We start from the raw sequence: 22,552 nt of genomic DNA on the forward strand, positions 1-22,552 counted from the left end.
CGGGTTTCATGTATACTGGCTGATACATACGCGTATATCATATCTGCGGAATTGAGTTACATCAGACAGCAGTGTGTATGTAATACGGACTTCCAAAACCCGCCAAAACGCGCAACTACAGTACGTAGTGCTGGCCAGAAACGAACAGGGAATAATATTCTCCAACTGCAAAGACAAATGTTTCTTCACCTCTTTCCTGCGGACCACACACAGTTCATGGAAACTTATACACACCAAACGCTCCTTGGCAAAGCCTGAGACAGGGGTTATTTAAAACGCAATATTCGCGGATTGCGCGGCAAGAGTCACCAAATTTGGCCAAAAATTACTTTGATACGATTTTTAGAGTCTCTGAGAGCAAAATTCAATGCGTTAGTATAGTTTTCTGGCTGTGTAAAAATGTTGTTTTAAATAGGTAGTCATATTTCCCAATGGTTTGTACCACACTATGTTGTTTTCCTTTGTTTCCCCGCAATATTGCTTCTCTTCGAGCAAAGGGTTGAGAACGTCAGCTGTATGTATGTATACCTATAAATAAATATACACGAGGTTTGGTAAGACTTCCGCGCGTCTTGGAAACCCATCTACCATTGCCCACTCGGAACCAAGCTCAAATTAAATCAAGACATCGTATCTATGCTAATAATACAACTTGATCTCTGATGCTCAAGCCGGGGGCTCAATGGGCAATGATGCAAAGCCGCATTGTGCGTCGAGCAACAAGCAAGTCCAGAGAGAACAAGACCAGAGAGAAATTTGCCCATTGCCGACATGATGCGATGCTACTCTGCCATGCCTTGTTGCCGTCTCGAGAAGCTTGTTTTTCCCCAAGTTCTGTGCCCACTTGCCGCCCCCGGAAGGACCGCTAGCTAAGGATGGATATGAATAAACATATGCGGAGGTTACAGCAAATGCAACCAGGTCGTCAATCCAGCTTCCTCTTCAGGGCGCGGAGTTGCGGAGGTCCACCACAACAAAAGCCTCGTGACGGCCGCCCGTGCGACTATTCCACCTATAATAGTTAAAAAATCAGGTTCATGACGACTTGGAAAAACTTCATACGAAGTATCATCAATGGAAAGGTTGAGGGGGGGAGGGGATGGAACGAACGCGTAATGCTAGCAATGAAACAGTGCAACATTTAGCTGGAAAGTTGGTTTCGTAGGTTGCCATTGACTACAGCCAGCCCACTTCACATAAATTACCCACCAGTAACATGTCACAAATGCCCTGTCGCCTATAGGGAGTTGCCGAGGCGCAGCGTTTGTCGTAGATGATACCATGACTATGCAGATGAATATTTAAAGGTCGTTCATCGCCAAGATATTCTTGGCTTTGCTTGGCTACACTTTGACAGGCAGGTAACCTACATTAGCGCCTTTTTTCACATCTTCTGATGCCCATCATGTCTCTCTCTCGTTCCGCCCTGGTAGGCCTCATCGCAACGAGCACACTCGTGTCGGCAGGGCCATGCGACATCTACGCTTCCGGTGGCACGCCCTGCATCGCGGCTCACAGCACAACCCGGGCTCTTTACAACGCCTACACAGGTTCCTTGTACCAGGTCAAGCGCGACTCGGACAACAAGACGACCGACATTGCTCCGCTCAAGGCTGGGGGTGTAGCCAATGCCGCAACCCAGGACAACTTCTGCTCCGGGACGACGTGTGTTATCAGTATAATCTACGACCAGTCGGGCAAGCAGAACCATCTGACACAGGCGCCGCCCGGTGCCTTCCAGGGCCCGGCGAGCGGTGGGTATGACAACCTGGCGAGCGCCACGGGCGCGCCGGTCACGCTGAACGGTCAAAAGGCGTACGGCGTGTTCATTTCGCCCGGCATGGGCTATCGCAACAACAAGGCCGTGGATACCGCCACGGGAGACGAGGCCCAGGGCATGTATGCGGTGTTTGACGGAACGCACTACAACGGTGACTGCTGTTTCGACTATGGCAACGCAGAGACGAGCAGCACGGACACTGGAAACGGCCACATGGAGGCCATTTACTTTGGCAACAGCAAAGGTTGGGGAACCGGAGCGGGCGACGGACCCTGGATCATGGCGGACCTCGAGAACGGGCTTTTCTCAGGCTTCAACCCAAAGAACAACCCCGACGACCCAACCATCTCGCACCGCTTTTTGACGGCAATCGTAAAGGGACAGCCCAACGAGTGGGCCATCCGCGGCGGCGACGCCACGTCGGGTTCGTTGAACACCTTCTACAGTGGACAGCGGCCCAACGCGACCGGGTACAACCCAATGAGCAAGGAGGGTGCCATCATCCTCGGCATCGGCGGCGATAACAGCAATGGGGCCCAGGGTACCTTTTACGAAGGCGTCATGACGACGGGGTACCCATCCGACGCCACCGAGAACGAGGTGCAGACCAACGTTGTGTCGGCAAAGTACGCAACGACGTCGCTGACCAGCGGCTCAAAGATCGTGGTCGGCTCATCCATCTCGCTGCGGGCAGCCGAATCGGATGCCTACCTGTCCCACGACGGCACCACCATCGTGGCCCGCGATGTCTCCTCGACCAGCAGCGACGAGCACAAGCAGCAGGCCAGCTGGACCGTGCGGAGGGGTCTCGGCAACGAGGACTGCCTATCGTTCGAGTCGGCCAGTGCGCCGGGAAGCTACGTGCTGCACTCGGACTCGCGGCTGCTCCTCGCGCGCGACGACGGCTCCAAGGACTTCCGAGAGGACGCCACGTTTTGCCCACAGGAAGGGTTGACAGGCCGGAGCAGCCACCACTCTATCCGCTCATGGGCGCATCCGACCCGGTACATCCGCCTGTGGGACAATGTCGCGTATGCAGCAAGCCACGGCGGTGCCAATCATTTTGACAGCAGGGCTTTCTACCATGATGATGCGAGCTGGGAGGTGTTGACAGGCTTTGTTTGATGGGAATTACCCGTGGGTGGGTGGGGGATCCTCTGAAGTGGGGATTTACAGGGCTACAATCCGATTGTAGCCTGAGAAAAGTCTATCCCTTAAACTTGTAAATGGCAGTCATGGTCCCGAGCTTAAAATTTCTTTTTATCGTGTCTCCTAGGTAAGGTACCTAGGTACCTAACTAGGCATCAATCAAGAATTTCTAGTTACGTCTGGTATGCATGCGCGCGTTCGGACGGATGTACGCTCTGGATATCTTTTATCAATTGGCTGCATGACCTTCAATGAGATCATCTTTTTTTTTTTCTTTCTTTTTATCATATCACAGGCCGAGTCCAGTGACGAACGACAGATGTTTTGAGTAGTTCATCCCAAAAAAAACAACCAAAGAAAACCCCCAGCTCGGCTACGGCAGGTTCCGCGGCCATCGCACCAATTCCCCGCAAAGGCTCTCTTTCTTCCCTGCTCCCTCTGGGTATCCATCCGACCACAATTTCAGCCCTCCGGTATGACACCTTCGCGGCTCATCCGTCCAAAAACTCTGGCGATGGTGTGGCTGTTGCAGTCACAGTGACCACAGACGGTGGCTGAGGCGCAACTGCCGTGACGGTAACCACAGTGGGAGGTGGTACTACTGTCGTCACCGTCACCACCGCGGGAGGAGCAGCAGGAGGAGGAGGAGGAGCCCCTGGGTTTGGAGAAGGAGCTGGAGATGGAGACGCTGCTGGTGGTGGCACAGGCGCAGCTGGCGCGGCAGCAGGCTGGCTGTATGTGCTGATGGCCTGGTTCAAGGCGTCGAGAATGTCGGATTTGACCTTGTCGACTATATCCCTCCCGAGATCCGGCACCTTGTCCCCGATCGCATCAGCCAGCTCTCTGGTAGCAGGCCTCAGCTTCTGCAGGGTGTCGAGTGTGACTTTGCTCGTGCCGATCCGGTCCATGACGGACTTCTTGTTCCGCAAATCTCGAATCGTGGTCTGCACCTGGTCCACCATGTTGTTGCTCACTTGGATAAGTGCCACGCTGGTAAAGACGTTTGCCTTTCTGGCCTCCTCCACGGATCTTATCGATGAGCTGATGGTGGACTCGATATCTTCGGTGGCCCTTAGCACCGGTCCTGACGAGTCTGTGTTCCTCAAGGCCAGGATTATCGTGTCGTATGATTTCAACGAGTCGATAATGCTTGACATGGCATCCTCGACGGCTCTGGTCTGCCGACGGTTCAGCTCCGAGAGTGCCGGGATTGCGGTCGCAGATCCCACCGCCAGAAGGAGGGCTAGTAGACGGGAAAGCTGCATGATTGGGATAAGGTAGGTATGCTGTAGGAGCTGTGTGGTAAAAGACCTTGAGAGTAGGCAGGGATGAGCTGAATCGAGACTGAAGCAGTTGTCTGGTGGTAGCCTGGCAGGCGTATATATATTCTTGTCAATACAGGCTTTGCCCAGTAGATTGACCTGGATAATACCTAGGGACGTGCGAGAACATTTCACTGCCAGAATAACGAGAGCGAAGACATGTTTGCGGCACAATTAGTGCTTGACACTGGTTACACGGAAACACCATCTGAAGAACAAGTGCATGGCGGACCGCTCCGCTCAAGACGAAGGGGGGTTCTGGGACAGTTGGGAGGTCCAAGCCCTGCTAAAGGCCCCCTATCAACGATCTGGCCAGCCCTGCCTTCGAGGAGAGCTTGGACCCACGAACTTGCATTGCATGCAGATACTTGGGGCAAATGGAAAGAAGGTTAACAACAGACCAATTACAACAATAGGATCTCGGCGAGACTTGAGCCCTTCGATCCCCCACCCGCCGTTTCCCCCCTTGAGCCACAACAGCTCTGCCTCCTGCAGGTCTTGTGCGATCGTTAGAGGGCCGATGTCAAGCGTTGCGTCGTCTGGAGTTGAATGTCTGCACTAACGATGGAATCTCTGTTCCGGACACGTGGGACAGCATAGAGGCGAAGCTAATATTCGACGGGTTCCCCAGCCGCGCTGTCTGTTGCCAGAGCCGTTTGGTTTGCTCCGGACGGCGGAACTGACCCTCCTTTCGCATATCCTATTCCTGGCCGTTAGAAGCTGCCCTCTATCAGCTTCAATCTTTATTACATTAAATCGAGGTCATCTTGGCAAGTTATGTGGTCGGGCTGTTGCCTAACGCTGGAATATGAAGAAGGGCAAATAACTGCAAATAAGTGCATATGTAGAATGACCTAGGTAAGAAATATATGATTCCATTACTTTCGCTTGCAACATAGTCCAGTTAAGTGAGCTTACTTCTGTTACGTACTCCAAACTGGATAGCACAGGTCTTCTTCAACTAACCTGTGCAAAGCTTCAAAGCGGCTTCTAATCTGGGATTTTTTTTTTTTTTTTTTTTTTTTTTTTTTTTTTTTTTTTTTTTTTTCGCTATGTAAAATTTGGACCCAGACCGAGGTATTAAGGATAGTCTGAGCCATGACGCAGGATGCAGCCGTCAAAAGCTTCCGTATTTGAATTCTTGTTCTGTTCCCTACATCGTGCAGGTTGACAACACGCAAGAGATGTCTGTAAGACATGGCACTAAATTGATGATTTCAGTTCATATCGCGGAGCATCATCCGACAGTCCAACTAATCTAAAATTCATGAGCACGAATTCTTTGCTGTCAGAACCTTGACAGTCGGAAAGATGACCCCCTTTTGGGCCATACCTTGACTCATCCAAACATTTAGACCTGTCGACTCTTCAGTTGCATGGCTCTGTGCATTCCAAAGCCCTCCCCAAAGATAAACTTTTCGTGCGTTTGTGGGTGGTGGTCCCCTTAAAACAGATGGTAATGCTGCAAGTAGGTATTATTAGCTCAAGGTGGTCAACCTATTCCATTGGTCCCAGCGGCCGGAACAACGTCTCCTGTTTGGGCACTGACCTCACTTGTAGCTCTGAAGGCACATCTGTTAGCGTGATGGACTTAGCGGCGATCTAATTATGTATTCTAGTTTTTGTGATGAAATAAGGAGAGAATGCGATATAAACGGTTGACACCATGTATGAAATACAGGGGTTCCTCTCACATCCAAACCCAAGCATATGTCAAGTCATGGTCACCGGTCCAATGTGCAAGAGATCATCTGGTGCTCAAGGTTTCATTAGAGTTGGATGGGCTACCAGACATGCATGATATGATGTATAAGCTCTTGGTAGATGTTGCTTCTTGAACTGTTTCGCTCCTGTTATAGGATTTGGAGGGGAGCTGCTGCCAGAAAGACCATGACCTCTATCTGAGCGACACTTTTTCTTTATACTTTCCTGAGAGGAGGGTGGCTGATCATTGAGAACCTTTGCTCAAGCACCAAACATAGACACTCGGTTAGTCGACCGTAGCCAGTTCCAAAAGCCTGGGTAAATACACAAGAATGACATGGTGCAAGACGACGAAGGGGGCCATTGAGTAAGCTGAGCAGCAGCCACCTTAGCCCGGAGTCCTCAGTTATATGGGGACTCAGAGCTAACAAGATTTAATTGTTCTTTATCAAGTCTACTATCTAAAAGGGAAATTTTTGGAAATATCGAAACTCTGAATATTTAGTAAATTTGACCTGCTAGTTTAATTCCCTCGGAATCTTGAGTTCTCAAAGCGTAGGTTCTAGCCGCGGACCAGCCTGGTTGGTCCTGTTTGCTTCTATCTGTCGAAACTTGAAGCGCAGGCTCAAAAAATCATTCTTCGATTTGTTTTTGCTTTCCCAGTTCGTCTACTAAACCTCGACATCTCAGCTACGTCTCGGTATCTGAATTCCAATCCCTCTAGAAATCACCCGTCAGCGGTGTAGAAGTCGTGGTTTCTCACTACGCTCACCCTACGGCACTTTAGGCTTCCATTTTGAGGGAAATAGCACAATCTTGCGTATTGATGGAAAGAGGCTGTGAATACTTACCCGGAGCTTCTTTCCAACAGTATGGATTTTGCATTTGCCCGCATCTACAAAACAGAAACAAATACTACGCCCTCGCCATCACGTTTCTAGCATTGAATCGCCTCTTTTTATTTGATTATATGCAGCTTGAGCGTTATCTGACAATCCTGAGAGGTCCAGCAACTTGACAATCATATTTAGTATCATCGTACCATCAGGATAGAAAAAAAATCATTTTCTCAGATTTCACTCACATCCACATCTGTCATGGCACCAAGCAACCGCAGTCGACAGCTGCAGCGGCAAAAAGACATTGAGCTGCTCACCCAAGCAGAAAAAGACTCTTTACTTGTAAGAAGCCCTCCCGATACTTATCCTGCAAAAGTCTACCCAACTTGAGCAAGCACAGCTGACCTCGCTCCCCAAACCCAAATCAAAAACCCACTAGACCGAATTATGGAAGCAAGACCGCCCACTATGCCACGAGTGCCTCAAGGGATACCAAGAACACCCGGAGCGGCTGTGCGTCTTCCAGCTCGGCCACGCCAGGTGCGACAGCTGCGCGGAGAAGGGCATCTACTGTCTCCGGATGCGGGTCAACGAGACGCGGCCGCTCTTCCGCACTGCGCAGCGCTTCGCCGCCGAGATGGTGCAGCTGCGGCTCGGGGGCACTCCCATACCGGACCGCATGCGCAACGCCTACCGCACCGTCGTCGAGGGCGCCCTGAGCTACGCCGAGGCCGTCAAGGAGGTCAAGGACCTCAAGGAGGATCTGGAAAAGGCCACCGCCGCCACCGTCACGCACCTCCGCCAGGCGTCCGAGTGCCAGTCCCGCAACGAGGCCATGAGCTGGGCCGCCATGTGCGGCTGGACCCTAGTCACGCTGGAGAAGGAGCGCAGGGACAAGGGGCTCCCGCCGCCGCTGGGCGGTGCCGAGGTCGTCGTCATGGACATGATCAAGGACGCCAGGGAGCTGCGCATCAAGCGCGGCGAGTTGGATCATCGCTGCGGTAAGCTCACCGAGGAGGTTAGGAAGCTGCAGTTGGAGAACGAGAACCTGCATGCGGCGCAGCTGGCCGCTTCTGCCACGCGAGACAAGCTGATCGAGGAGCTGCGGAACAGCAAGGCGACTATACTGGCTGCCGAAGCCGCGATCGAGCGCGCGTCCTTGGAGCGCATGTCGAAGAAGGAGCTTGGTCTTAGCCTGGAGTCACCGGAGCTCCAGATGGGGAGCGGGTGGACGGCACGCACGAATAATACGCTGCCGAATCTTTTGCGACGTCTCCCTGAGCGGGTGAAGCAAAGAATATTTCAAAACATACTCTCCAGTGTGGTGTCGGTCGATGCCACATTCCGGGAGCGCCCGCAGCTCACATACCAGACCAACGGGATGGTCAATGATGAGACGGACAAGGCCACGATAACAACGCTCTTCCACCTCGGCAGGAGCATTGACCTCGACAACGACGCGGCCATGGTCATGTACATCTCGACCAATTGCTGCCGGACACACGTTCCAGGACTGGACTATCGTTGGACGGCTGCGGACCATGCCGAGATTTTGAGCTTGTGTCTTGTGGCAAAGGAATGGATGGTTCGCATCATTAAAGCCCAGGTTGGCGCTTACATCCGCCTCATCTCGGTTCCTGTTGTAAGTGACTCGTAGGCATCTACGTATGCATTTTTAGGCTCAGCCAGAGGAGGAAGTATTCTCGCCACAGTTGTTATAGGACAAGTGAAGGCTAATCTTTTGGACGTATCTTCGTACCATTCATAGGGCGATAACCGCAGACGCTACAGGTCTGCTGGTGTATCTGTCTCACCAGTTCAGGCTTTGCTCAAGGTAAGCAAGTCTGCGCTATTGTCCATATTCTAACAATCAAACTGGCACTGGTCTTCGCAAGGATCTACCAAACCTTCTAACACGATCTGATATTTGATAGTTCGAGGACCAGTCATCACCAGATCGTAAGCGGCTCCGTACAGAATAAACATGCATCTAGCTTTGCTTTGGGGACTGGACTTACAACTATCTTGGAATCTGGCATCTGGTTTCATATTTGCTCAAGACATGCCGAGGCTTTGGAGGCATATCCATACTTCAACAACGATGCTGGCTAAGTTTTAGAACCACGGCTTAATTTTCAACAATCAATCTCATTATCTGGAGCAAGCCTAGCCACCAGAATGGCGTGATACCTCGCAAAGTGCCAACCAGTGTAACTTATACGGCCCACCAGCAAACGTAGATGGCATATCTCCTTCACAGGCAGTATGTTTGCATAAGCATATAGGCTGTCCAAGCTCTATTCGTAATTTTGACACTATCCTGAAGAACATCTGCTGCCCAATAAGTGCGCCCATACCAGGGATTGTGATGAATTGTCCAGCGATATGTAACCTGAAAACCGCCACTTCAATAAATCAGGGGACCCAAAAATCTTGACGATGCCTAGGTAAACCCAAGAAACCAAACAATTGGCAACGGCCAGACCAACACATAGCTACATGTGACCAGTCTCATACTATGACACTGTTGTAATAGGGAATTCGACTTATCAATGGATTTCGACCAAGTTGCCCCCATCAGAGGCGAGGGTTTAACTTGTAGACACTAGAACTAGATTTTAGTCTTCATATTTTCACATGGAATTGTAAAAAAAAAAAGTAAAGGAACACCAAACGCTATGAAAATATCCCAAGGGTTCGCTAATACAGACCTCTTGAAATATTATGATTTGTTAAGATCAGGAAATTCTAGCCGAGATAATCTAAAGCCAACTTAGCGCCTCGCTCACAAATCTACCCAGGACGACAAGCATGCTTAAACATGCAGGGAAAAAGAACAATCAAAATGACAACGAGAAAAAGAAAACGATACAAGGACCGTAAACTCTTGCCACTAGACCAAGAGCATACGAGGATCGTTGGCTCATAAATCCAGTCAAATGATAAACTCATTATCGAGCCAGTGCTTGAGAACCTGGTAACCCTCGGAATACCTGTCCTTGACAATCCTTACGATGATGGCGGCATGGCTGTGGCTGTTCTTCTGGATCCAAACGCGGTACTTGCGCCAACCCAACGAGTCCAGTGAATCAATCATGGCAAACTGGTACGGGGCCAGGGCCAGGGTTGGCGTCGCCGCGTGGCTCTGCTTCCTCTCCAGCGCGAGCCTCGAGTGGTCTTCTGACTTCTCGACGCCCATGGTGCTGGCCCTGTCGTCTGCCGCACCCCCGGCACCCTCGTCGTCCGACGGAGTCTCGCTGGCGAGGAACTCTTGCCTCTGCGAGCTGTTGAGGTTTTCGTACGCGTCCTCGAGCGCGCCCTGAACCTCCTTGACCCACAGAGGAAGCTTGCTGTAGTGCTTGCTGTCGTGGGAGCGCCCGTGGGCGCGGAGACGCTTCGAGGAGCGGGCGGTCTGCACGCCCGCGTTGATGAGGAATGCGGTGATGCCGATGGGCAGGAGAACAGCCAGCGCGAGGAAGAAGGGCGCACTCTTGAGCGCCTTGAACGCCGTCGGCGCGACCGGTTCCTTCGGCTTCACAGGGCAGTCCGGGTCAAGAATCACGTTTTGGTAACCCTCGACAAAGTTCAGCTTGACCTTGTCCAGGTCGACGTACGGATCCGTCTTGGATATGCTTGTTGTGTAGTAAACTGCGGCGCGGTCGTTGACAATATTGCTGTACAGCGTGTGACGCTTGAACCTGCGTAGACCAGACATGAATATGGATTCTTTGTCTGTCATGACAGCTATTAGGGGCCGGCCGGTGTCTCGGAACTTGTCGATGCCGAATAATTGCCTCCCTGAAAGTGAGAGGGTTCTTGCACCCAGCACGTTGAACAAATGGTTGTTCCAGCCTTTGAGTGGCGTTCGACATCCTAGAAAGGGACTAGCGAATGCAGTAAAGTTCTGCAGCAGCATTAGTTATGTTGGCTCGTTCCTTATCCCTCCCCAGGCACCACGCGGTAGGATTGTCACTGACTATGCATTGCAGCTTGTCGAGAACACCCTTAGCCTCCAGCAAGCCGATGGCATATCGCGCAACCAGTCCACCCATGGAGTAGCCAATAAAGCTGATCTTGGTGATCTCGCCCCCGGTCTTCTTTATCTTCTCCAACTCCTCTTCGATCTCTCGGCATACCCGCTGGCCTCCGAGTTCGATGCCATCGTACGTGAATGAGCCGCTGTTGCGTTTCGCCACAATTATATAGAGCTGGTCGCGTGTGTATCGATCTCTGAGGGCTTTGGCAACCTGTGCCATATGCGCCGGATTTCCCCAAAGCTGCGGCGCGACGGTATAAGTCAGTACTACACCTCAGACTGGCAAATGAGGAGAGCAGCGATAGCCAGGTATGGATGGACGTTGGGTGGTTTGGACCTTACCCCATGAACCAACACACATAGGTGATCGGCGCGGACGGTACCGCCGCTAGAGGCTAATACCGTTTCCATTGTTTATCGTAGCTTCGGACTGCGTTACCTAGATCGGTGCCTATGTGGCTAAGGTAGGTATCGGTATCGTTATAGGTACGTGGGGCAGAAATAAAAAGATGAAGCAATTTTTTGAATAAGCTTAGATCAAAGTTTAGATGGGATGCACAGCAGTTGTTCACTTGCTTAAATATATTTCAAGGAGGCAAGCGCCCGTTCCTGTGTAAATATGTGCCATCAATCGGTTGGAATCCCATGGTTTTTAATGACGTTACGGGAAGTAGAATTCCGCTGTCCGGTGTTTGCGGCGTATTCGGATAGCCTTATCTCCACTGACGTGCCCTTCAGTACTGTAGCTGAACTGCATTTAACGTTTTAGTTCACACTCCCCCTGAACTGAACTGTCAAGCGCCTCTGATTAGTGGGCCAAAGCCTCCCCACCGAGTGCGAATGCGAAGAAACGCGCGGCCATCGGAATCTGCATTGCACCGAATGATTACGTCCAGTGCAAACCCGCGGGTTTGCTGTTGGCACATAAGAATCAAGGTCGTCATTCTTAATACGGCTGCAAAACACTGTAATATAAAAGAAGCAACTATGCAAACCCTGTACAGTATGCAGCAATGGCGTACAATAGCCATTCGGAAATTTTCTTGCCCGCAGACTTCAGCCCTTACTTGAACCCAGATGACACGTTTGTACAAAGTAGGTAGGTACCGTAGGTACCTACCTAAATTATCTTGGTGATCTCGAATGAGACGGACAAGCTTCTGCGGATCGGATCCTACCGTACAATTTATAGCCAAGCATAGGGAGAGGCTCTGCAACCAGTCTTTCCACGTGCAAATCTGTCCCAGCTCTCGGCTGCCATCCAAAGTGAATTCTGATACATTAATTATCCCAGCAAGCTTGACTTACGGCTTGGACTACCTTATCTTAGGCACCTTAGCCCAGCAACCTTAGATCATCAACATGATGACTAAGACAAATAACCACTGAAACCAACCACCTTGTCTGCCTCATCCCGTACTTTTTATTGACTGATTGCACATTACATTGGCATTCACTAACTCACCCAGCAACTGAACCCATCCCCGAATTCACCTTGTAGACCTCCCATCAGGTCTAAAGACTTGCAATTAACCGCCTACCCTGTGAGCCTCGAAGCTCATAAATTAAAAGGGCAAATCAAAGTAGGAGCAGTGTGCAGCACATCAAATGAAGCAGAGCTTCGAGCGACCACCAAAAGCCAGCGGAACCAACCACTCGAGCAGCCAATTAGGTGGCTAATGGATTAATCACCCAGATCAGGCAATTCCGACCACAGCCTGCCTGCAGGATTGCTTCACTTCACTCCAGGCCACACAGATGCGTGATTACCTTATTCTCAACTCACCAGTGCGATTCCATTTGGAAAGTGTAAAATATACACAGTCCAGATTGATTTGATCTATCTGTCTGCCTTTGCAACCATGGATTCCGGGTTGCAAATCTTTAAACATATCGACTGCCCTGCCGGCGCCAAATGCACTTCAGTTAGGTGTCTGTTCCGTCATGCTGGCGACTTGAATGTGGGCGTCGAGACAAATGCCAATGGTGTCTCAAAGGGTGACAGTGCCAATGATGGTGCTTCAGGCCCGGTGGCCCCAGCTGCACCGTCACCCGAGGGCCCTTCATCTAAGCGTTTAAAGACGGGCAACGAAGAATATGATCCTACTGCACCTGTTGTGCCTTTTCTAGACGAGGACACGCTCCCAGATGATGGAGATGTGTTTCCGGACAGCGCAGAGTCTTTGTCAAAACCTACTGTTCCTGCAGCGACAATCTCCATTGACACTGTTCCAGCTTTGAAAAGGAAGCACTCGGAGGCATCGCCAGTAGAAGATAGTACACAGTCCACGACTCCAACAACGCAAAGGGATTCCCACAACAACCCTTTCAGCTCATCGTTTTCAACGCCCAAATCACAGCAGCAAGCCAACAACAACCCTTTCAGCATACGAAAGCACTCGCCAGTGAGCACAACACCGGCTCCTGAGACCACAGTTGCCCCTGTACCCAAGCCTAAACCCGCACCGGCACCAATCAGGAAAGCAGAGGGTCTGAACCCAAGGCACCTCAGGAATCAACCAGCAACATTCCAGGTTCGGTGGAAGTTGGTTAAGATGCTTTACGACCAGTATACCCGCCTTAACCAAGGCTTGGAGAAAATTGCCAAGGATGATGCTACAAAACGACTTTTGCTCACCGACCAGGAAATCATTTGGATGGCTTTAGATGAAGAGGAGAACGCTGCAAAAACTAATGGGTACTCAAACCAACTCAAGAGCAGGATCACGTCTTGCAAAAAGTTCACCGTGGAGAAATGGAAAGAAGAACGCACCGAGGTATTAAGAAAGCAAGAAGCTGCTCTTTCCAATGACGACAGTACCACAGCTGCAAAATCCAGCGAACCAGTTGTCATCGAGACCGGCTTGAGTGGGACTCAGGAGGTCCAACTTGTCAAGGCCAGACTTCTCACCCCTATTGACGACCTGGCCAAGTATGGCTATGTTCCTACCGTCCCTGCCGAGGAAGAAATTGCCAAGGCCAGGCAAGCTCAAACCGTTTCACAAGGCTGGGAGGTTTGCGACCGGTGCACCAAGCGCTTCCAAGTATTCCCTGGCCGACGAGAGGAAGACGGAGCTCTCGCCTCGGGCGGCAAATGTACCCACCATCCTGGAAAGCTGTACATGCCCAACAGGCAGTCCGCAGATCGGTCGATACCCGAAAGGCAGTACAGATGCTGCGGTGAGACGGTCGGCCAGTCTGTGGGTTGCACCGTCAAGGACACGCATGTATTCAGGCACTCCAACCCCAAGCAGCTCGCCACGCTCTGGAACTTTGTCGAGACGCCGGAGAATCCCAACGCCCCCAAAGATAGGGGTGTATGCTTTGATTGTGAGATGGGCTACACAGTCAAGGGATTTGAAATGATACGCTTTACGGCGACATCGTGGCCCAGCGGTGAAGAACTGATCGACGTGCTCGTCCGACCATTTGGAGAAGTCCTCGACCTGAACTCGCAGTACTCGGGCGTCTGGCCTGAAGACATAGCCAACGCCCGCCCGTTTGCCCTCGCGTCGGACAAGCCACCACCGCCGCAGAAGGCGGGCGAGCGCAAGCGGCTGCAGATGGTATCGTCACCTGAAGTCGCGCGAGATCTCCTCTTCTCCCTCATCTCACGAGACACGCCGCTGATTGGACATGGACTGGAGAATGATCTCAACTGCATGCGCGTCGTCCACCCGGTCATCGTGGACACTGTTTTGTTGTACCCCCATAACAGGGGCCTTCCTATTCGCAACGGCCTGCGCATGCTGATGCAGACCATACTCAATACGAGGATTCAGGTAGAACCGGCCGAAGGGCAGCTGGCGGGCCATGACAGCGCGGAGGACGCCAGGGCTGCCGGTGATCTTGTGCGATGGAAGACGAGGAAGGAATGGTTAAAGATGAAGCGTGAGGGGTGGACGTTGGTAAACGGGCAATTTGTGTCACCCACCAAGACCACAGTAGTCTCGTCTCTAGAAGCCTAGACCACGGGTCATATATGAAGTTGCCTTGGCTTGGTTAGATAGCCGTAACTCCCCTGGTTAATTCCTAAGTGCTCTACGTACACTCACGTACATTGCAAGGCAACAAATTTTTCAAAACGTGGCATATGATGCATAAAATGCCGCTATGGCTGGTAATATTATCACGGCTGAAGGGGAGAAGGTACATGATTTTCCCGCAACGCAAACACTAGTAATACACGGAAAACTCCTTTTTAAGATTTTCTTTTTCTTCTTCAACCCGTCCGTCCACCTTTAAGCCCTGCCGGCATTCAACAGAATGTTAGTGCCCTGCTTGCCACCCGGAAGGTAAGCGACATTTGGGTTTGAGGCGAGCGTCTGCGCGATCTCTCTGCTCGCCTCGATCTTCCTGATCTGCACGAGTCCGTCGCCGCTCTTGGCGATGGCACGGGAGATGGTCTCTGCGCTCTCGGCCTCACCCTCGGCCCTGATGACGTTGGCTTGGCGCTCCTGCTCGGCCTTCTCGACGATGAAGCGGGCGCGCTCAGCGTCCTGCTGGGCGATCTGCTTCTGCTCGACGGCCTTGGTGAACTCCTTGCCGAAAGTCATGTGGGTGATGGAGACGTCCTCAAGCGCGATATTGAACTCGGATGCGCGCTTCATCAGATCTGTACGGATGCGCTGCGAAACGGCCTCACGTTGCGTGATGAGCTCGGCCGCATCGAATTGGGCGACGATGGACTTGAGGACTTCGTTACCGATGGAGGGGAGGACACGCTCGTCGTAGTCTGTGCCGAGGTTCTATTTGGCGACATGGGAATGTTAGTTTCAGAAGAAGAAAAAAACTTGCTGCTGAAATGCCGGAGGAGCTCTAATGTACGTACCTGGTATATCTTGGGTAGAGCCTTCACCTCGGGCCGGTGAAGTACCCTCAGCGTCAAGCTGACCATTTGCAAATCCTTGCTTCCCGTTGTGGTGGCGATCATCCGCGGCTTGGTGCGGACGTCGAAGATGATGGCGCGGTGCAGCCATGGGATAAGGAAGTGAGTGCCCTCGTTGACGACGGTGTCCTTGACTCCAGTCAGACGGTCAAAGATGACCGCCCTTGTGCCACCCTTGACATCGTAGAGTGAGGCCTGGGCCGTTGCAAAGGCCAGGGCACCCGCGCCCGCGAGGAAGGGGAAGCGGAACTGGGATGCAGCCATCGTATGACACAAGCTGCTTTTGATGTTTTGCTGACGTTAAGTCGAAACAAACTGATGACAAGATGAACTCTGAAAAAGATCTGAGAATTTGATCGACCGGGTTGCAAGTCAGGTATGTGGTTCGGAGATATTGTGGTCGTTTTTGCTTGTCCTCTCAGACGTCGGCGCGGAGCTGATTCGACCCGGAGTACTTTGGCAAGGCCGGGAAGGTCGGGATCGGAGGTCAATGCTTTTCACAGCTTGCGGTCTCCACTTATTTTGCCCATTTTGGGAAGCTTTTCCACTGACAATTCAGAGCTGCTCATTGGTCAGTAAATGGGTTTTTAGCTTGGACACTAGCCCGAATGCGGTAGTATCTCGGCTGATTTCGAAGAACATCACTTCCGGGTATTTTCGAACATCCAACTTCTCGTTAAGCCGCGCGACACCAAAAAAGAGCCTCCGAAGCAACTCGATACCTTCACCCACACGTCGACGACGACAACCACAGTTCAAGATGCGTCCTACACAGATCATGCGCGGCGGTGGTGGCGATGGCCCCATCGGAAAGTACAACAAGTACGTTTTTGCGCCCACGACCCGTCTCAATTGAGCATGCGAGCAGAGCCGTTCGGTTTTTTTTTTTCTTCCCACGGCGATGAGAAAGACTTCTTGTCTCTTGCGGGGCGAATTGCTACCAGCTTTGACTGTGTTGTTTTACTGACAATGCTATCTTTGCAGGTACCTCGGTGGCTGGGGTGCTTTTGGTGAGTTCCGACGAGCGTTCATTGGCGACATGACGACACCGCAACGAGTGGAACGACAGTTCAACGACGAAATTTGTCCCAACGACGTCGCTACCATCGAACCGAAAATCCATGGCTAACACGCTTAATCAGGCACTCCCCAACAGAAGCAGAAGGGAATCATCACCTACAACGTCACCCCTAACCGACAGAGGCCATTCGCCGGCGCAGGCCATGCCGCCGTCTTCAACACCTGGCGCCGTTTCAAGGGCCAGGTTCTCTACATTGTCCCGCCGTTTGTTGCCGCCTACTACATCATGGACTGGGCCACACACGAGTATGTTTATCACTCTCGGCACTGCTTGGGGAAATGCCGGTCGTCTGCCTACATTTTTTGTGAGCCAAATTGTTGACTGAATGCCTTGCTAGGAACCACTTCCTCAACTCAAAGCCCGGCCGTGCCTTGACTGCTGCCAGGGAGGCCGAGGCAGCGAAATAGAGGGTTTATCAACTGTATTGGAAACGGAATGGGAGCACTCGATGGGCCCTTGATGCGAAGGAAGCTCATGGGATCCGTCTATTACCGACAAGACTTGTATATCATTTCCTACTAGACTGGGGTAGACTGGAACAGATGAAGCCTTTTTTTGATTCTTATCTTGTTGTGTCAACGACTGCATGCTGGTTTAATTCGACAATCATCTTCTAGTTCATCGAGAGGGCCTCTCGGCTATGGAAAAAAAAAGGTAGTAGACATACCTTGTCTATTACAGGAGCCCCTGGGAACCCGTTTTTTTGTTCCATTGCATCACATTCAATAGTGGCTGGCCAGGTTGATCACTAAAACTAGTTTCCGTGAATCCAATACCTCCACAGGAAGAAAAACTTCTATATCCTGGGAACCTTGCCAGAATCCTACAGTGTATGTAGTCAGGAAGCGTTCATCTCTCGTGAGCCCTGGGATTTTACGGGCGAGCATGCTGTCACATTTCAGCTGACCAACAACACAAACACAGAATCTGCTAACGCAAAAGGATCTGTGAACACATCATCCAGCAGAAGGCGTTCTGTTGCGGTGACTATCTCAAAAGTCTGAGAACATCACCAGCTAAATACAGGCTTCCAGCAATTACAACAGGCTGATCACGACTTGTGGAAGCGGCCCATTTCAAAGCTCGCTCAAGGTCCATGTCGGCGTTGAAAAGGCCAAACCTATCTACCCCCAGGCCAGAAGCCAATTTGAGGATCAAATCGGGGTCCTCAGGGGTAACCCATGGCATGCCGTCTACCGGCCCAAATCGGACTGCTGCCACTCGGTCCTGTGGCTTTATCAAAAGCTCAAATATTCCTGTCACATCCTTCCCAGCAGAAGCAGCCAGAACCCACGTGACTGGCTCATTTCCATTCCTAAGATGGACATCGACATGCTGAGCCAAAACTTCTGCCGATTGGACATTGTGTGCACCGTCCAACAATGCTGATTTACTGCTACCAATGATCTTGCCGATGTCGATGGTCTGCAGCCTACCAGGCCATGATATTTTCTGTAGGACTGGCAACAACTCCGATAAGGGAGTGGAATTTTTAGCCGGACAAGCTACCCGGAAAGCCTCGAGAGCGCACGAAAGGTTCTGGACCTGGTGAGGTGCAAATCCTTCTTGGTAAAGCTGCGTTTGGGTGTCCGAAGACGGCGAGGCGAGGATGACGTCGGTTCCAATGCTCTTTGCATGGCTGTGTATGGCGTCTAGAACAGTACGTGGGTTGCTAGCATCGACGACACACGGAACGCCCTGTCTCATAATTCCAGCCTTGTGCAGCGCAATATCGGCAAGAGTGTTGCCCAAGAAAGACTGATGATCCAGCCCAATCTTGGAGATGACAGTCACGGCTTTATTTTCCAGCACGTTTGTGGCATCTTCCCTTCCACCCAGGCCAACCTCGACGACGCCAAAATCCACCCCAGAAGACCGAAAAAGGTCAAAGGCGGTGGCGCTCAAGAGCTCGAACTCGCTGGCGCCAATATTGAGCTGCTCGTTCCGCCGTAACACATCCTTTTCGGCTGCGGCGAAGGTATTTGGGTGAACAGTGGTCTCATTGAGAGTGATGCAATCCCATCTGTCAATCATGTGAGGAGAGTTGAACCGCCCAACGGAATAGCCGCCAACCTGAGTGAGCAAGGCTGAGATATATGCACATATGGACCCCTTTCCATTGGTCCCTGCAACGTGGACGGCTTTCCATGGTAATGCATCCCGTTTCTCGACCAGCCTGGCAATGCGGGCCAATCCTAGGTTGATCATAGCGCACAGATTCCAGTGCAGTTACGGCAGTGCAGGTTCAGGCGTCGACTGCTTCTGTTTTTGCCGCTTTGGTCTGAATGTCTTTATCACAATGCGCCCCTGTGCATCTAAGGTCGTGCGGACAAGGCAAGACAATGAAAAAGCACAAGTTTAAAAAGATAAGATATTATGTGGTGAAAATTGAGATTATTTGTATTTCGTATATGGCATAAATAAAAATAATTAGTCGCAAAGATATTCTCTCAATAGTACAACTATTGCGCGGCCAATTGGCGGCCCCTTCAATTGGTGGCAGTCCTTCATCTGTCGTGCATTGAGTTTTTAGTGGGTCGACAAGGTATGGAGTGTCTTGCAGAGTAAAGTTCTTGGCGTTCGGCCTGAAATGCAAATGCACGGGCTGTGAAGGTGTTGAGGGGCGCAAGGAAACCGCATGTGCCACGTGAAGCTCTCCAGGGCCACGATACGAGAGAATTTTGGGCTCTTCCTTTTGTAACGTGACCAAGAAGTCAGTGGGACAAAGGTGGAAATTGCTTTGTTTGAGGGGGAGAGTCCGTCCCGTTTTGCTGATCAAGTACCTAACTTGGGTACCTAATAAATGAATAACCTAATAAATTTTAGGTCGGGGTTAAGGCGTAAAAGCTTACGGTGGTAGAGCAAGTCGCGGAAGCGCAGAAGAGAGTACCGAGCACAGAGGCGAAAAACTAGGTACCTATTTATTTTTCTTTCTCCTTGTACCTATTTGTCGGAACATTTGCTCGGCGTTCTAGAAGTACAGGGGAAACCGTTCCAGAGGTACTGGTAATAGCGTGCAGCTGCCAATAGATGCAGGAGTAAGAGCGCCATACAGTACAACCTCGTGCTAAGAAGAAAAAAAGGACGTCAGTAGAGGCTGCAGTAGTCTTGTGGTTGCAGTGTGGCATTTGTCTCCACGCAAGCAAAAAAATCGACCGGGGGTGGCCCTTCAAGAGAACGCAACCGTCATATTCCCGATTGAGCAGCATTGAGAGATCCTCCCCCAACAACACCCGTCGAAGGACCCCAACCAGATTATAGCCGAGAGGTCTCACTCCGGAGTCTGGGTCTTTCTACAGCTAGAACCCAACTCGCAATCCCAGATTTTCGGAACAGCCGCTCCCTCCTTGTTTGTACGAGAAAGAATCGACGACTCAGCTACATACAGTACAGTCAGTACCTACCGGATTGTTCGGTTCCTTTTGAAGGTCCCACAGTGTGTAGCGTGTTCTGAGTAGGCTGACTTCGGTGGCCACTTTGAATCTAAGCTGTAGGGTCTATCTACCTAATCGATCGCAACGGGTTTCGACGACGTAGCTGATCAGTCCAACCAAAGTTAGCGCGACAGCGATTTATTCGTCGACAGATTGCGCCTGGCCCAAGCCACCCAAACAACAAAGCGAACGGACAGAGAGGGAGAGACAGAGAGAGAAAAAAAAAAGAGGGAACCCCTTGCTCGACCGTCTGCCTCAAACACGACCGAGCCACGAAATTTACCATCCTTAACCGAATTTCAAACGATTGCCGGCATCTCCTGGACGCTGGCCGGCTTGCGAAGGAGGCTTTCATGGCTGGCCAAAGGCCCTAGACCGGTCGAACGGAAAGATGAACTCGCTGAACGCCATCTCTGCAAGAATCTCTCCACCAGCAAGCCCAGCTCCCACGCGGTCCAATTCAATCAGTACCATAAGCTTCACAGTGACCTCGGCCGACGGTGACGACCAAGAACCTGGTGATTCTGACTTGAGAGATGCCAGGGCGCTTGCCCAGGAGAATCCGGAGCCGTTGACATCCAATATTGATTCCGACCCCTTTATCCTTTCGAAGCCTCAGCAACGGCGCAACGGTGCCTCCAATACCAAAGAGCGCGACGACGTTCCAAGCGAATCAACACCACTATTATCAACTGGTCCTGCCTGCACAGAGAAAGAGATGGGCGCAAGATCTTCTACATGGCATCGCATTCCGCGACGTGTTGTCAACTCCCTCGTTGACTCGCTGCGATGGATTCTTACAACCTTTGTCTCAACACCAAGCTATTACCTCATAGCTTGGCTCTACGATGAGAATGGAAACTTTGATCCTCTGTTACAGCTCAGGAGGCTATTTGGAGGATCCACAGGAAGCGCTCGGAAACAGTCATTGGATTACCTTGTCGACGGTACAACCGATTTGGACGAGAAGAGCGGCAATGGTGCGCTGGCTCCTGAAGGACGCCGGTTCCCGTCAGGCTCATCATCATCGGGGATATCTTCAGAGTCAGAATCGGATTTCGATCGAACGCCGGCACGCAGCGAGAAGTCACACAGCAGTAGCAGACACAACCGGTCAAAGTCACTTTCACCTTCTGAAGAGATTGCGCCAGCGCGCCGCTCGATAAGAATCAAGCTGCACACCGAAGATGCTATGAGGCAACGGAAGCACCGAAAGACCCAGTCCACCAACAGCCCATCCACATCCGGAGGTTCTCCCGGAGGGGCTCGCTCCAACGACATTTCTGCCCAGCTCAAATCCCCTACGTCGCCTGCGGGAGCGCTCACGCGCTACCCCAAGACGCCTGCACCCCCTAGACCATTGGTTCCGAGGCGGCAGCCATCTTATATCAACATACCCGAGATGTCCGATAGGAAGCACCTGAAAACGCTGATTTTGGATCTTGACGAAACTCTGATTCACAGCATGTCCAAGGGTGGGAGGATGAGTTCGGGACACATGGTGGAAGTACGGCTGAACACGACTTATGTGGGCATGGGTGGCCAGGCATCTATCGGTCCACAGCACCCCATCCTTTACTACGTTCATAAGAGGCCGCACTGTGATCATTTTCTCAGAAGGGTAAGGGAATAAGAAAAGAAAAACTCGAACTACACCGAAACTGGTTGTTTGCACCCGGCTGACACTCTACTCTCTAGGTTTACAAATGGTTTAATCTTGTGGTCTTCACTGCATCGGTACAGGAATACGCAGACCCGGTCATTGACTGGCTTGAGTCAGAGAGGAAGTTCTTCTCGGCCAGATACTACCGCCAGCATTGCACCTTTAGACATGGAGCCTTTATCAAGGATCTTAGCTCAGTCGAGCCAGACCTTAGCAAGGTGGTTATTTTGGACAACAGCCCGCTGAGCTATCTGTTCCATCAAGGTAATTGCGCGTCTACCTCAAGCCGATTTCACAACTTGTAAGCTAACAAATATGCGGCTTGCGCAGACAACGCCATCCCAATACAAGGCTGGATCAACGACCCGACTGACAATGACCTGTTGAATCTCGTTCCTTTCTTGGAGGGTTTGCAGTATGTTTCCGATGTTCGAGCACTTCTTGCATTGCGAGGCGGAGAGGATGGGCAGCATATGGCATGAGGGCCAGTTGAAGTAGGCAATCTGATCTTGCATGCACGTGATCGTGGGGTGTTTTGGCTTGGGTTTATATGTAATTTTTTCTTCCGTGCAAAAGAAATTCTATTGTTACGTTTCTTGCTCTTATATGGTCGATTCTTGCACAAAAAAAAAAAAAAAAAAACTCTTTTATATCGG

At 51.3% G+C, this 22,552-nt stretch overlaps 10 protein-coding genes across 10 annotated transcripts; 5 read left to right on the forward strand and 5 right to left on the reverse strand.

Moving 5' to 3' along the window:
* Nucleotides 1-1,405: 1,405 nt before the first annotated feature.
* Nucleotides 1,406-2,905, forward strand: PgNI_01875 (uncharacterized protein; the record flags this gene model as incomplete). The annotated part of the gene is made up of 1 exon (XM_031121947.1): nucleotides 1,406-2,905. The coding sequence occupies one exon, from the start codon at nucleotides 1,406-1,408 to the stop codon at nucleotides 2,903-2,905; it is 1,500 nt and encodes a 499-aa protein (XP_030986840.1).
* A 515-nt stretch (nucleotides 2,906-3,420) lies between these two features.
* On the reverse strand, nucleotides 3,421-4,194 carry PgNI_01876 (uncharacterized protein; the record flags this gene model as incomplete). Its single annotated transcript, XM_031121948.1, has 1 exon — nucleotides 3,421-4,194. The coding sequence occupies one exon, from the start codon at nucleotides 4,192-4,194 to the stop codon at nucleotides 3,421-3,423; it is 774 nt and encodes a 257-aa protein (XP_030986843.1).
* Nucleotides 4,195-4,551: 357 nt separating this feature from the next.
* Nucleotides 4,552-4,948, reverse strand: PgNI_01877 (uncharacterized protein; the record flags this gene model as incomplete). The annotated part of the gene is given in 2 exon segments (XM_031121949.1): nucleotides 4,552-4,804; nucleotides 4,815-4,948. The coding sequence occupies 2 exon segments, from the start codon at nucleotides 4,946-4,948 to the stop codon at nucleotides 4,552-4,554; spliced, it is 387 nt and encodes a 128-aa protein (XP_030986842.1).
* Nucleotides 4,949-7,052: 2,104 nt separating this feature from the next.
* Nucleotides 7,053-8,776, forward strand: PgNI_01878 (uncharacterized protein; the record flags this gene model as incomplete). The annotated part of the gene is made up of 4 exons (XM_031121950.1): nucleotides 7,053-7,136; nucleotides 7,234-8,436; nucleotides 8,563-8,628; nucleotides 8,729-8,776. 4 exons carry the CDS (start codon nucleotides 7,053-7,055, stop codon nucleotides 8,774-8,776), a joined length of 1,401 nt encoding a protein of 466 aa, XP_030986835.1.
* A 640-nt stretch (nucleotides 8,777-9,416) lies between these two features.
* On the reverse strand, nucleotides 9,417-11,536 carry PgNI_01879 (uncharacterized protein). The gene is made up of 3 exons (XM_031121951.1): nucleotides 11,173-11,536; nucleotides 10,772-11,071; nucleotides 9,417-10,698 (listed from the first exon to the last, which is right to left on the reverse strand). Exons 1-3 carry the CDS (start codon nucleotides 11,239-11,241, stop codon nucleotides 9,730-9,732), a joined length of 1,338 nt encoding a protein of 445 aa, XP_030986834.1. The 5' UTR covers nucleotides 11,242-11,536; the 3' UTR covers nucleotides 9,417-9,729.
* Nucleotides 11,537-12,692: 1,156 nt separating this feature from the next.
* On the forward strand, nucleotides 12,693-14,798 carry PgNI_01880 (uncharacterized protein; the record flags this gene model as incomplete). Its single annotated transcript, XM_031121952.1, has 1 exon — nucleotides 12,693-14,798. The coding sequence occupies one exon, from the start codon at nucleotides 12,693-12,695 to the stop codon at nucleotides 14,796-14,798; it is 2,106 nt and encodes a 701-aa protein (XP_030986166.1).
* A 117-nt stretch (nucleotides 14,799-14,915) lies between these two features.
* PgNI_01881 (uncharacterized protein) lies at nucleotides 14,916-16,159 on the reverse strand. The gene is made up of 2 exons (XM_031121953.1): nucleotides 15,662-16,159; nucleotides 14,916-15,578 (listed from the first exon to the last, which is right to left on the reverse strand). The coding sequence occupies exons 1-2, from the start codon at nucleotides 15,980-15,982 to the stop codon at nucleotides 15,072-15,074; spliced, it is 828 nt and encodes a 275-aa protein (XP_030987923.1). The 5' UTR covers nucleotides 15,983-16,159; the 3' UTR covers nucleotides 14,916-15,071.
* A 221-nt stretch (nucleotides 16,160-16,380) lies between these two features.
* PgNI_01882 (uncharacterized protein) lies at nucleotides 16,381-17,628 on the forward strand. Its single transcript, XM_031121954.1, has 4 exons — nucleotides 16,381-16,540; nucleotides 16,703-16,728; nucleotides 16,861-17,044; nucleotides 17,137-17,628. The coding sequence occupies exons 1-4, from the start codon at nucleotides 16,479-16,481 to the stop codon at nucleotides 17,204-17,206; spliced, it is 342 nt and encodes a 113-aa protein (XP_030987924.1). The 5' UTR covers nucleotides 16,381-16,478; the 3' UTR covers nucleotides 17,207-17,628.
* Nucleotides 17,629-17,786: 158 nt separating this feature from the next.
* On the reverse strand, nucleotides 17,787-19,007 carry PgNI_01883 (uncharacterized protein; the record flags this gene model as incomplete). Its single annotated transcript, XM_031121955.1, has 1 exon — nucleotides 17,787-19,007. The coding sequence occupies one exon, from the start codon at nucleotides 19,005-19,007 to the stop codon at nucleotides 17,787-17,789; it is 1,221 nt and encodes a 406-aa protein (XP_030987925.1).
* A 994-nt stretch (nucleotides 19,008-20,001) lies between these two features.
* On the forward strand, nucleotides 20,002-22,510 carry PgNI_01884 (uncharacterized protein). The gene is made up of 4 exons (XM_031121956.1): nucleotides 20,002-20,289; nucleotides 20,360-21,854; nucleotides 21,932-22,160; nucleotides 22,227-22,510. Exons 2-4 carry the CDS (start codon nucleotides 20,625-20,627, stop codon nucleotides 22,376-22,378), a joined length of 1,611 nt encoding a protein of 536 aa, XP_030987926.1. The 5' UTR covers nucleotides 20,002-20,289; nucleotides 20,360-20,624; the 3' UTR covers nucleotides 22,379-22,510.
* Nucleotides 22,511-22,552: the final 42 nt, after the last annotated feature.

The sequence above is a fragment of the Pyricularia grisea genome (assembly GCF_004355905.1).
Source record: "Pyricularia grisea strain NI907 chromosome Unknown Pyricularia_grisea_NI907_Scaffold_1, whole genome shotgun sequence".
Classification (NCBI taxonomy): domain Eukaryota; kingdom Fungi; phylum Ascomycota; class Sordariomycetes; order Magnaporthales; family Pyriculariaceae; genus Pyricularia; species Pyricularia grisea.

What these genes read in the sequence shown, in the direction of transcription:
- PgNI_01879 (XM_031121951.1), bottom strand. Translation starts at nt 11,241, where the DNA reads ATGGAAACGGTATTAGCCTCTAGCGGCGGTACCGTCCGCGCCGATCAC. An exon ending in TATGTGTGTTGGTTCATGGG is followed by an intron (nt 11,072 to 11,172) that starts GTAAGGTCCAAA and finishes GTCGCGCCGCAG; the next exon opens with CTTTGGGGAAATCCGGCGCA. An exon ending in TCGACAAGCTGCAATGCATA is followed by an intron (nt 10,699 to 10,771) that starts GTCAGTGACAAT and finishes ATGCTGCTGCAG; the next exon opens with AACTTTACTGCATTCGCTAG.
- PgNI_01881 (XM_031121953.1), bottom strand. Translation starts at nt 15,982, where the DNA reads ATGGCTGCATCCCAGTTCCGCTTCCCCTTCCTCGCGGGCGCGGGTGCC. An exon ending in CTCTACCCAAGATATACCAG is followed by an intron (nt 15,579 to 15,661) that starts GTACGTACATTA and finishes GTCGCCAAATAG; the next exon opens with AACCTCGGCACAGACTACGA.
- PgNI_01882 (XM_031121954.1), top strand. Translation starts at nt 16,479, where the DNA reads ATGCGTCCTACACAGATCATGCGCGGCGGTGGTGGCGATGGCCCCATC. An exon ending in CGGTGGCTGGGGTGCTTTTG is followed by an intron (nt 16,729 to 16,860) that starts GTGAGTTCCGAC and finishes ACGCTTAATCAG; the next exon opens with GCACTCCCCAACAGAAGCAG. An exon ending in ATGGACTGGGCCACACACGA is followed by an intron (nt 17,045 to 17,136) that starts GTATGTTTATCA and finishes ATGCCTTGCTAG; the next exon opens with GAACCACTTCCTCAACTCAA.
- PgNI_01884 (XM_031121956.1), top strand. Translation starts at nt 20,625, where the DNA reads ATGAACTCGCTGAACGCCATCTCTGCAAGAATCTCTCCACCAGCAAGC. An exon ending in GTGATCATTTTCTCAGAAGG is followed by an intron (nt 21,855 to 21,931) that starts GTAAGGGAATAA and finishes TCTACTCTCTAG; the next exon opens with GTTTACAAATGGTTTAATCT. An exon ending in GAGCTATCTGTTCCATCAAG is followed by an intron (nt 22,161 to 22,226) that starts GTAATTGCGCGT and finishes CGGCTTGCGCAG; the next exon opens with ACAACGCCATCCCAATACAA.